General features: G+C 38.5%; 1 protein-coding gene across 1 annotated transcript in view; it reads left to right on the top strand.

Annotated features, from left to right (window-relative positions):
- Window positions 1–3064: 3064 nt before the first annotated feature.
- Window positions 3065–13490, top strand: part of LOC127675197 (cytochrome b-245 heavy chain) — a 34065-nt gene continuing 23639 nt past the window's right edge. The window contains exons 1-3 of the mRNA XM_052171216.1: window positions 3065–3189; window positions 5078–5173; window positions 6463–6573. Coding sequence (XP_052027176.1) covers window positions 3145–3189; window positions 5078–5173; window positions 6463–6573 — 252 coding nt within the window. The 5' untranslated portion in view covers window positions 3065–3144. The remainder of the gene's footprint in view (window positions 3190–5077; window positions 5174–6462; window positions 6574–13490) is intronic.

Genomic DNA, 13490 nt, shown 5'->3' with positions numbered 1-13490 from the left:
TTCCTGTAGATCAACATAAAGATGACCTTTCATGAATTAATGCTGTTTAGATGAGTTAATGATTCTACAGAACTCCTGATTTGATTCAGATAATTTTAGGAAGAAAGTTTTAAGAGAGGGTTCTACTTGCTTTGCTAGAAAGATACAATAAAGTCAGAATCAAGAATAGTACGTGCCCACTCTTCACAATAGGAAGTAAAGGCTGGATAACAAGAAATACAATGAGCTTACATAATCACACTAAAAAAAGATATAGGCTTGGGACAAATTCGTGTTCAAAGGAAAACATTTAGGTCCAAGGATATAGCCATGAGTGTGCACTATGATAAAGCAAGGCCGTGTAAAAACACTGTTTTGAATTTATAATGAGAATATTATATTAGAATGAAACACTGCTTTGAACTTAATATCAACCTCCTTCTGTAACTCCCATTTTATGTAACATTTTATTTCTAAAGTAATTATCTAAAGAAAAAACCAGAGAAAAGAAATAAAGTTGTTCTTTGGATGGTTTGGCTTGGAGAATTCTGCTCCATCCATCCATCCATCCACCCACCCATCCATCCATCCATCCATCCATCCATCCATCCATCCATCAATATTATCCATATCATCCATATGTATATTTCTATTTGTCCATATGTGTGTGTAAGCATATATGAATACTTATGGAGTTTTGAAACAAGTGGTTGGGCCCAACAAAAATGTGACTGTGTTAATGTATGAATGTAAATGTTAATGTATGCATGTATATATATATATTTGTGTGTGTAATGTATGTATGTATATATATATATATATATTTGTGTGTGTGTGTGTGTGTGTGTACATATCTGCCTGTATAAAGCATCTTAATTCTTTTCTTTTCCTTTCTCTCTGGTTCATAGAGTTAACCAGCGTAGCCAGAGAGGCTTCTGGCTGCTTTTCCAGAGAAGAGAGCAAAAGCAATTAATCCTTTACCTAATCACCCCACTGTTAGCAACAAGTGTCAGTAGATCCAGAGGCCTGCAACTTCTGGCATCAGAATAATTTAAAATCAAGATAGGCATATGTAATTTAGAAAGCAACTTTTACTTTTAGATGACCAAGCCCCTGCTGGTGCTCTTCCCTCTAGGCTGCTTCTGTGAGGACCCAATCTGGGGATAGGTCCCAGACAAACACTCTTCTAAATTGGTTTGTTTCCCAATCCAATTAAAAATCAGAAACCACCACATTTCAACAGAGGGATTTTCACACCAGGAAAGTGCCACATGGATGATGGAAAAGTGGAGAATCCCAACAGGGGACAAAAGTCAACATATAAAAAGAACTACAGCAGGAAGTGGTTACCTCTCAGCCAGAGAGGAACTGGTAGGAGGCTGTCTAATTCGCCACCCCCACTCTGCAGCAGGGACCATCTGTCAGCATGGAGCCCTACAGTCTATTGAGTAGCAGGTGCTCTTGACCCTGAAGGACTGGATGACTGGGGGAAGCTGGAGGCCCAGCAACAATGCAACCACCTGGTAAATGCCTCTTCAAGCAAAAATCTGGCTTCCCTTTTGCTCCAGTTTATCTAAACCATCCAGAAGTCATCAGTCTAAGCTGGCTGACAAATGTAGTTCTCAATGAAATACTTGCAAAGAGGGTAGTAGACAAACAGACCAGGGAACAAAGGAGCACATAACATCCTCATGCTCTGATTTTTCTAACCCTATTTCTTTGAATCTATCTATTTTGGGGATGAACCCAGGTGGTCAGTTTATCTTGATGTGGGTTTTACATGTTCTAATTGCAATGGAGAATGTCAGAATACCTTGTTTAACTATCATGTGGTGAACACACATACTGGTTTCCTCATTGTCTCAAGCCCTGAGGCTGGCCATGCACTTTGTAGAGAGCAACTGAGTCTGTACCTCTTGTTCTTTTACCATTTTGTCATCTTCCAGTTTGTTTCTTGAACTTCTCTATTAGCTGTAACTTCTGTAGAGCCACGCTTGTGCAGTCAGTTAACTTCTATCACACCATAATGTTGCCTTCATAGCCTTCTGTTCCATGTCTTGAAGACTGAGTACCCGCCAGGAGGTAGTTGTGCTCCATTTGGCTTTAGCATATACCATACACTGACATACATTCAATCTGACCATGTTTACAAACTTAGCATATGAAAAGTCTTCCTGGGACCATGATTTTTATCTAAACATTTTGGTATTTCCTTTCCTGTAGTCCTATGTGGAGTGATTTAGGGTAGAGGTGACAAATTTAAGATCGATTTTTTTTTTTGGTATCTTATTTACAGGTGATGTTGGTTGTTTGGACTTCAAATAAACAACTGTATTATTCCTTGGCACTGTAACTAGGTCTAAGTAAGTTCACTGTTCTGGGTCTCAGTTTCCTCATCTCTAAATATAATCATAAAATAGAACCTACTCTATAAGAATTGAGTTGCAAGAATCAAATGACTTGATGTATATGTGTGTACAGCTATGTTTCTGTGTATGCATATATATGCATGCACATATATACATACATATATGTATGCACATACATATATGCATATATATACATATATGTTTCAACATACAAACATGATACCATTTTAGGTACCTATATCCATTTTAGGATATAAAATTAGTATCTGATAATCATCCTATAAATAACATCTATCACTCTTTTTTTTTACTTTACCCAATGAGGATCAATACTGTTGGAAGATCCTGTGAGAAGAGTATGTGTGTAATGTGTTTAATCTAGCACCAAGGCATGGCTAGTTGAATAACTTGAAAACTCCAAGTACCTAACTAGTTATTTTTTTTTAAAAAAATCACTGTCTGCAATACATCCACAAACTACACAAATAATCTGATGAATAATAAAACAAATTTTAAAGCTTGACAAATAGTCTCTCAGATGTAGCCATAGGTTTCATTTTCCAGTGTATTTACTTGTGGTTAAATCACGAGATCTTTTTTTCTTTCTGTAGTTTTTGTGTGGTTTGAAGATTTAAATTTGTTATGGAAACAGCCTTTCAGTTGGCCAATGATTAGCTAATTTCTGATAATAGAAAAGGAAACATATTGCCCCAAGGCTGCTATTTTCATTTCCTCATGAGAAGAAGAAGCACAGTAGAGAAGAAAGGCAGAGCCAGCACACTGAACCTTTGCTAACATGGGGAACTGGGCTGTTAATGAAGGACTCTCCATCTTTGTTATTGTAAGTACCCAAACCAGGTAACTTATACATTTTTTGATATGTTAGAGTTCTTTTGGAAGATAAAATAGAGCGATGACTTTTATTATTGTTGTTTGCTTAAGAAATGGACTTACTCTGTGAACAAACATCTGCTTGTAGATAGATTCAGCTAATTCTCCCATTCATGACTTCTTAATTAAAAATATGCATCAACAGCTCTCATTTTCATAGTTTATTTCTGAGTTCCTAAGACTATGAAGTTAGCCAGAATTTACCAGAGTGCATAAAAGATACTTCATACTAAAGATCTCTAGTTGTGAGAAATTTTTTTCAATTACTCAAAGGTAAGTTTCTCCACTTTTTATGTTATCTACTTTAAATGGATAATTAAAAGTCTACTGTTTTCTGAATAACATTTAGTCTTATGGATTTCTTAGATAGGAAAGTTGGCTTTATTTCAGTCATAACACCAGAACAAAATTCTCAAGTTTCTTTTTAAAACAAGTACATTTTTTTCTATGCAGTCTGAACTGGGAGTTACTTGTGAATTTTACAACAAATCGAGGTAAAAGAATTGAAAAAAACTATCTAGTCTCCTGCCTATTCAGTATGCATATTATATGCACTTATGTACATAAAAAGTATGTATGTATATAATATGCAACTATATATAAGAAACAATTTTACAAAGTTCTAATAGCTAGTTTATTTCTGTTCTTAACTCTTTAGAATTCTCAGCAAAGCAATTATGGATGTGTTGAATAGGAAGAAATGTGCTATCTAGATATTCTTGGCAAACAGCTTATGAAACATGATATTAAAAGTCGCTTATGGATGGAAATTTTGTAAGGATTAACCATATAATTAATGCACAGAATCTGAGTTCTGGAGATATTAATAAATTATTAGTGTGGTTAAAATTAAAACAACATATATTTTATTGAAACATAGTTCATGTGAACCCAACATACTAATGTAATATAGAAGCATGAGAGTTGGGAACTCTAGTTTAGAGTTCTCACTACCATTTTAAAAGCAGGTTACTCAGCTACTCAGTTATTCAACTCAAGTTGAATTCTAACTGCATAACTATCATTTCCTCAGAAAGTGATCTTGTAAATTATCTATGCATATACATGAAAGTAAAACATGGCTTAGAAATCCAGAGTTAGGGAGCACAGCAACTTAAGAAATGGAGTTTTTGTAGCAATCTTCTGAGTAAGGAGAGACTATTAGGAAGCATCCATGGGTGTTCAATAGTTAATATTAATAACTGATAATTTTCTATTTAAGGAAAAACACTGTGGAGTTGAAGTAGAAGACTGAGCAGTATCATTCCTTGATAAGGTTGCTCTTGGGATCATTGTGAACTTAAAACCTAAAGTATTAATTTTATTTTAAAATTCCATGAGCTTCACCCTCTTGCCCATACTCAATATCCCCTCCTTTAAAAATTAAGGAAAACTTATCCAATAGAATAGCAAGCTGTGTGTGGCAAGCAGGTGACAGTGAGCGCTGAGCTCAATTTCCTACAGGTCAGGAGACAAGAACAATACTTTATTTCCATCTGCTCTTTACTCTCCAATCTCTGTTAGCCATCTGAAGTTAAGATGAAAAGAAGACAAAAGAGAAAAGGGACAAGACAGACTGAAATTAATTCAGTAGTGAATCAGGTAGTGAAGCAATTATACAAAACAATAAAGGAAGGTAAAGTCAGTTCCTGAAAAGTGTTGAGGCACTGGAACAGGAAAGAGCTGGCACTGAACTGGGTGCACCCAGACCTATGTCAGAGTCTGAAAGTGGGGAAGTCCTGTCCTTCATTTGCCTCCAGTCTCATACGGAATCTACCTATTTAGAGATGTAATCTCACGCAACCTCACACAACCTTTTTGTTTGTTTGTTTGTGCAGCTGGTGTGGTTGGGGCTGAATGTCTTCCTCTTTGTCAAGTACTACAAGGTTTATGATGAAGAGCCTAAGTATAATTATACTCGAAAACTCCTTGGAGTAAGTATGACTTCTGCACCACGCAGTCCTGGCCAGCTCGTGCTTTCAGTCAGTCGTCCTCATATGTGTTCCTTTTTAGGACTTTGAATAAATCTTCTGACCAACTCAGACAACACCACCAGCTTTAACCCCAATTGGAAATTCTTTGGCAAGAGTCTCTTAAGGCCTCCTAGTGGAAGAAGCTGAAGTAGAGCAGAGGGTCCTAGCCACCAATATGTGCTGAGCTTAACATAGGAATCTCTAGAATGGAAAACCCTACCAGGAGCCATTTGTACAAGGGTGACACTGGTGTAGCAATTGAAATTTTCTGTTTTTTCCCCTAAGTTTGGTGGTTCATATCATTTGGGGCACATCATTTGTTACTTTAATAATATGTTATAATCATATGTATAAGTCATATCAAACAATCGGGACTTTACTAAAATTGTCTCTAATGCATTAATGCTGATCTGTTTTCTCTGTACGGTAGGCAACATCTTTAGATATTGCTAAACCAATTTTGCCCAAGTATTACACCATACCAACTTAAGTTACAGTTAAAGTCCAAGTGCTAAGGGAATTTTGTTTCAAATCAAAGATCTAGTTTTGATACTGACCTCATGTTAATGATATATGTGCTTCAAGCTTTAGGAGGAAATAAACTGAGGTATGCAACTTACTTTAAAATGAGGGGTGGGGGAGGCTCAAAGGGTAGGAGTTCTGACTGCATAAGCAGAAGGGCAAACGTTTAGATGACCAGCTTCCATGTCAGACCTTGTGTGACCACATGCACCCATAACTTGACTCCGGGGGTGTGTGGGGGGGGGGTTAAGGGAGTAGTTGGGTCAGTAGGATCCCTAGAGCTTGCTAAACACCAGACTAGACAAAAGACAGTGAGCTCCCAGTTCAAGGTTAGACCTTGCCTCAAGGGGATAAGGCAGAGAGCAAATATAGGAGACGTCTGATCTTCTCTAATGGAGAATGGGGTGGCAAGATAGATCTGTGATATGCATGCATAGGAAAGTTGAAAAACTGTGGTCTAGGAGGTGAATAAACAAGAAGTCAACGTAAATGTATCCCACTTCTCAGGTTTGAAACTTGAAATGTTGACTTGGTTGGTAAAAAGGCAGTTTCAAGCTTAAAATAAAACATACAAGTAGCTCCTATGAGAAACTCCTCTGCTGTGAAGGAAATTTCTTTTCTGATCTCTTGGAGGTGCTCTTTAGGGTTCCATGATGAGGCTCTGGGGAAGAGGAATACAGATATTCTGCTCACCAGCCTCTCTCTACTGCCTCTCCTCTCTCATCTAGTCAGCACTGGCTCTGGCCCGGGCCCCTGCAGCCTGCCTGAATTTCAACTGCATGCTGATCCTGCTGCCAGTGTGCCGGAATCTGCTCTCCTTTCTCAGGGGTTCCAGCGCGGTAAGTGCAAACACTCTGCCTAGTGATTCAGATTGTCAAAACCACCACACCAAATGCTCTTTCTAAGGAAGAGCCAAGCAATTCTCCGTGAAGCTCATCTTGTGTAGAATACTCATGAGCTATGTCATGTCATATGCTGTGATATACATCATGTACATCTGTATCAACATCTACTTATACATATACACATGTACACATATATACATCCATCCGTCCATGCATACATATATTATACTATTTAAGGGCAGAGTTTCCTGGAACATCATTTAACTTGAAAACTTTAAAAAGCAGCTGAACAAACTATATACCAACAATAGTAATGAAGTAAATATACATACATAGGGGGTTATGAGCCAGAAGTTTAGGAACTAAAAGTTCAAGAATCTTTTTAAAATCATGTCAGAGAAAATATATTTTCTGTATATCACAAGCAAATTCAATCACTGCACAAAACAACATACTATAAGGAAATGTAATTAGGTGCCAGATGCTGGAAAGAACCCAGGTATCCCTCAACAGAAGAATGGATGCAAAAAATGTGGTATATCTACACAATGGAGTACTATTCAGCCATTAGAAACAATGAATTCATGAAATTCTTAGGCAAATGGATGGAGCTAGAGAACATCATACTAAGTGAGGTAACCCAGTCTCAAAAGATTAATCATGGCATGCACTCACTAATAAGTGGATATTAGCCTAGAAAACTGGAATACCCAAAACATAATCCACACATCAAATGAGGTACAAGAAGAAAGGAGGAGTGGCCCCTTGTTCTGGAAAGACTCAGTGAAGCAGTATTTGACAAAACCAGAATGGGGAAGTGGGAAGGGGTGGGTGGGAGGACAGGGGGAGAGAAGGGGGCTTATGGGACTTTCGGGGAGTGGGGGGCTAGAAAAGGGGAAATCATTTGAAATGTAAATAAAAAATATATCGAATAAAAAAAAGGAAATGTAATTAGGAATAGTTTACTCCTATATTGGCACATACCTATAATTCCAATGAGGAGCCTGAGACAGGCATATCTTATCTTTGGGACCATCTGAAGCTACATAGTGAGTTCTAGGCCAGCCTCAGCTACATAGTGAGATCCTGTTTTTAAAAAAAGGAAGAAAGAAGCACAAAGAATTGTTAGTTCCATGGGATTAAAGATTTCAGAGCTTTCTACGTGCTCTTTGCCTTCATATTAACACTTTAATGAGCACATTGATGTAGATGAGGTATTTTTAAGCTGTAGGATTCTGTATAATTTTTTACTGGTAATATTATATGAAGATGAAAATTAAGTTATTGATACTTATTTAGTACACATGTTCAAATAAATGTGGTACAGAGCAAAATATGGAGAGTCCCATAAAATATTTGTCTTGGAGAGAAGTAGCCTGACAATGGGCAAGTGAGGATTAATCAACATCAATGAATTTGCTGATGAATAGAAAAGTATTATATATGGAGAAGATAGCATGGGCAAAAGCATAGAAGAGGGTAAGAATATCTTATTCTCAAAAAAAATGAGAAACAGTATAAAACTCTATATCGACCTTTATTGCATTCTATTTAAATGTATTTATTGGGCAGGAGATGCAGTTCAATGGTATAGTGCCTGCCACCCATGCACGAGGCTGTGGGTTGAATTGTCAACTCCAAAAGAAAAGCAGAGGATATTTAGCCAATGTAGGAGCTGATGGCTAGATTGTTTTCCTGTATCTTCTTTGAGCATTTCTGTACTTGATAAATAAAGATGGACACAGACAGCTTCTATCTGGCTTGAGAGAAAGAGGGATGAAGCGTTCTTTCACTAGGAAGAAATATAGAAACTGTGCACAGAATTGGACAGGTTGAATATGTCACTCAAGCCAAAGACATGTCGCATCATCCCAAGCTTGGTTAGGGTATATTTTTTCGTAATTGGTCTTTGCTTCACTTTGGATGTTTTGCTATTCTTGAGAATATAAGGGGTTAATGTCCCTGGACCCTCGAGTTCAATGGCCAGCTAGTTCTGCAGAGTTGGTGAGCTCCATATTCAGTGAGAGTTTTTGCTTCAAAAATAAGATGGGGTACAATAGAGAGAGAGACCTGACACTGGCCTCTGGCCACCACACACACATGCCCAGACACCCCCTCTGTCTTTCTCCTTTCAAAAATTCCACACTATTTAAGTCTAAATCATGAATGTACAGTAATTTTAGTGGGCAATTGCCTAAGATAAGACTGGGGAAGAAAGCAAGGATTTTACTGGGAAAACAAGAAAGTTAAATAAATATACTGCTAAAGAAGTGACCATTTGACAATTACCAAATCTCTGTACTAAATTGCCCATCACAGGTACAACCCAGCCTTTCACTTTGCCTCACTCTCCCTAGTCAAATAAAATTCCTATTAATCTAAAAAAAGTTTGTATTTAAAAGCAGTCCATCACACTCAGGTTGCTCAAATGGGATGACTGGATAACAATTAAATGTTGATATTACCCACTACTTTACAAAATACCATTTTGTCTTAAACATACTCCTTAAACTCTACTCTCAGGGATCTCATTTTACATAAAGACTTGGGAAGAAAGGGGAGTCTCTCAGTAGTACAGCATTATCCTAGCATGTAGGAGCCCAGAACCCACCTTCAGCCCTGCAAATCCATCAATAGTTGAACGAAATGTTAACAGTCCCTTTGTCCAGCAGCAAAACAGCAGGTCAGACAAACAAATCCAAGAGAAGAATGTTGACAAATCCTTTAAGATTCTCTGAAAAGATCCAGGTCCCTTATCTCTGGAAAATACTGTGATAAAACTCTTTTATTTAAGTCATTAATTTGATGTGTCACCCTTGTGCCTTGCAAACAGGGGCAACACCCAGTGATAGTACTTGATGTTAGCCATAAGGCTTTCCAAGTAATGTACTAAATGGAAGAATCCACAGAGATGAAATCTCACTGGATGGAAAGACTGACTACAAAGCTACCCATCTTTTAAAGAGTACAAGAGCCAGACGAAGGCTTGCTAAATGACACCATTATGCAATGTCTTTTTTGTTTTTATGGAGACATGATTTGGGTACTTAAAAAAAAAAAACTCCCTATCCCTATGCGAATATTTTTTATTTAGAGGAAGTAAAGCCTGAAAAACAGGCAGTGTTTTCACCGAGGTGGTCAGTTATGAAATCCTTGTTACCCCATAACCCAGAGTTGCATTGCCTTGAATGGTCATATCCCATGAGCAGCACATATAAAATGTTAGCTTTGGGGCATCTTGTCACCCACGGGTAAAGACCCACATGAGAATCTTTAATAGCAGTAGGAAATTGAGGGAAAGTCAAGCTCTATAACCAGATACATCTTCACACAGAAGAACAATTCCCCCATTTGATTGATTGATTGGTTTAAATTAGCACACAAAATAGTGCTTTTCCTTAAGGCATCAATCCTCATTTATTCTCTTCCTCCCCTCAAATTGCTCCTGGTACCTTCATACCACCACTTCCGTTACCCTTCCCATTTTCCCTCCCTCAAAAGGAATGATCTGCTCCGGTGTGATGTGCCCTTCCTTCTGAGGTTGACAATCTGGAAGTTGGGCTTTGCAAATGAAGCTACTTTTTCTGATTGGGATTTAAATGAATGAGTATGTTGTGACTAGTGTTGGAAACTGAACAACCACAGCTCACCGAGGCTTCATGGAACTCATGTCAAGGATGTGAGGTAGTAACCCAAGCAGGAATATTGGGGTTCAAAGCCAGGCCATTTTGCTCCCTGAACCTATTCACTTTTGTATGTGTCAACTAAACACCTTGCACTGTCCCTGTGGCTATGTTTAATATGCATATTTGAACCTGCTAAGTAACCCAGTCTAGAAATGACCGGGCTATAATAACTTAAGAACTTGTTAATGGAGCACCGTGCTAACTAAACAGCCATAGAATTTCAGCTCGATTTTAGAGGTCTAAAACACGCAGACTCTGGTTTTGCAACCTTCTTTTTACCTGGAGGGGGAAAAAGCCCTGTGGTTGTATAAACCTTACCCTCCTCCATAAACAAAACACACCAACTAAACAAACAAAAAACAACAAAACAAAACAAAAAATAACCCAAACCCAACTAAACAAACAAACAACCAAACAACAGCAACCAAAATAAAAGTGTGAGAAAAGGCTAGGCCTGAGCATGCTGAAGCACCTGCTGAACTTTTAGTAACCTCGGCTTGACAGTTCTAATCTTCAGATCAGAATCAAACAGGAAGGTGAAAAGGCCTTTTGTCTGTTATAGTCTCAGGATCAGGTGGCCTCTTTCATGGCTTTGACTCTAACCTTGTGGCCTCCTTGGGAGCCGTGTGTGTGTGTGTGTGTGTGTGTGTGTGTGTGTGTGTGTGTGTGTGTTTGGTCTCTGGGACATTTTAACAGGGAAGGAGGTCAAATGATGCACATTTAAACACAAATATACTCTCCTAGGTAGAGCTGTAGCTTAGCAGTGAAGAACACTAAATTCCATCCCTGGTGTTGGGGGGAGGGGTGTAGAGAATGAATAGGCATATCTTTAGTAAAATATATACTAGCTAATTAAAGTTGTCAATCATTGAATAGTCCCCCTTTAGAGGTCTCTCTGTGTCCTAACAACTGGAGGAAGGATGGATAGCCACAAACTTCAGGAGCTTAGAGTCTCGTGGAAGAGGTACAAAGTATGGGCTTTCGAAATTCTAAGAAGAACCATGCAAAATGACATTCTTCATATTTATCACACATTTTTACTGCCCCCACATGCAGATGTTTTTGTCAATTTTTTTGCCAGAGTTTTGTAGGCAGATGTAAGCCTAGCTCTTGACATTTCACCTAAAATGTTTATAACTATGCAAGACAAGCCCAGTAGGAGCAAGTATACATATGATGGTGTTACAAAAGCCCACAGTATATTGTATTCACTATGTAATTCATTTTACTTCCACTTTTTATTATTTTGAAATTCAGTTTCAATACAGCATAGAAATTTGCCAAGATGTCCCAACAATTGCCCTTGCACTATTATGATAGTTGATCAAAGTTGGGCAAGGCTCTTTGTGTCAGTAAGAGAGAAACTTCCTTTTAGGAGTCAGTAGACAGTAGCAAAGGGATAGTTCCCTGAGGAAGCTCTAAGGTGTGATGATAGCTTGGCTCTCTGGGAGCTGGCTGGCAGTAACTCAGAGGTGAGTCAAAGCACACACATGCTATTGGTAGGCTAAGGAGGAACAGAAAGGGCCCTGGCAATCGGAGAGAGTAAAGGCCTTCCTTCAAACCTTGCCAGCTGATCATCCTGACCCATTTTCAGGAAGTGGTAAGGAGATCATTTTCTTGAAAGCTTAGATCAGCATGCCTTGTTTACCATTCATGACCAAACAGGAAAAGAAGCACTTAGGAAAAATGAAGGATTGCTGCCCTGGTGGGACCTGTTCTCTGGCTCATTAGTTTTTCCTTTGTATAAAAGTTGGGCTTTGTGTTTACTGGATCTTAAGCCATAATGGTTATGTCTGAATGGGCGCTGTATTACCTAATCAGATCACTCCACTGTTCTGACACGGCATTTATCACTTTTTCCTAAGTGTTTATGTCAAAGGTTTGAAAGGGGCACCAAGATCTATTATTTGTCAAATTCTATTGATGCTAAGGATAGTGATAAAGATAGGACTGAGGCGATGCTATAGGGAGCCTAACAAAACCATACTGTTTCTCTTCTAATTTGTTATGATGCAGGAGCTAGTGAATTTCCTCCTCCACTCCTCCTGCAAGAAAATAGAAAATGCGCAGCAGCAAATGCAGACAGGCTTAGTGATCTTATTTCCAAAGCAGCAAAGTGTGGTCTGTTTGTATAACCAAGTAACCATTAAAGAAAACATTTTAAAATATGTAGCATGTTGATCTTTGTTCAGGATGCTTGTCCTTTAGCAGGAGAGCCAGGCAACAGGTAGTTGAGAACTTAGGTACACAATGATGTAAAATGACATCTGATTCTGATAAAAATATCTCTGAATGAATACACACCTTCTAGAAAGAGCTGAGAAACCTGCCCTACAGTTCTGTGGTATGTCTGTGACTCCTCATGGATAGATACATGTAAAGGCAAAACTTACTTTCATCTCTAATTCATCACTGCTTTCAACTAACTATACTAATTTCCATCCTGTGATTCGTTTTGTTTTTGGATTTGTTTTTTTCGAGACAGGGTTTCTCTGTGTAGCCCTGGCTGTCCTGGAACTCACTCTGTAGACCAGGCTGGCCTCAAACGCAGAGATATGCCTGCCTCTGCCTCCCGAGTGTTGAGATTATAGGCGTGCGCCACCACTGCTTACTGCCTGGACCATCCTATGATTCTTTTTTTTTTTCATTTTTGCAAATATTTTTTATTTATATTTTATTAGTTGTTTTCTTAATTTACATTTCTAATGTTATCCCCTTTCTTGGTATCCCCTCCAAAAACAACCTATCCTATCCCCTCCCCCTATTCATCCTATGATTCTTAAGAGTCCAATACAGCTTACCAGTCCAGGAAGGATGCTGATAATTGTAACTTCTGTGCAACAAATTGCCACAGATGCATTGCTTTAGAACAAGCGTCATGTACAAACTGAAAGCTGGGTAAAGCAGAGGTCCAGCTTTCTCTGAGACAGAGAAAAATGCAAGCCTTCTGAAAGTGTAGGCTCAGAGATAAGAGTATCTTTGTAGCATGCACAAGGCCCTGGGTTCCATCATCAGTTCTGTACAACAAAATAAAACAAACAAAACAACACCACCCAAACAAACACAAACTCTCTTCCAGGCGCCTTCTTAGCAAAAAATCTATTCATTATAGTTGCAGGTCTGTGGTCCCTGTTTCCTAGCTATCAGTCACCCCAAGGCCACTTTCAGATCCCATACCCCTACTCCCGTGTACCTGTCCCCACCTTCCAGCAACAGTACCTTAAA

The sequence above is a fragment of the Apodemus sylvaticus genome, chromosome X (assembly GCF_947179515.1).
Source record: "Apodemus sylvaticus chromosome X, mApoSyl1.1, whole genome shotgun sequence".
Lineage (NCBI taxonomy): Eukaryota > Metazoa > Chordata > Mammalia > Rodentia > Muridae > Apodemus > Apodemus sylvaticus.
The sequence above is the reverse complement of the archived record's forward strand: the minus strand, read 5'-3'. Positions and strand labels throughout refer to the sequence as shown.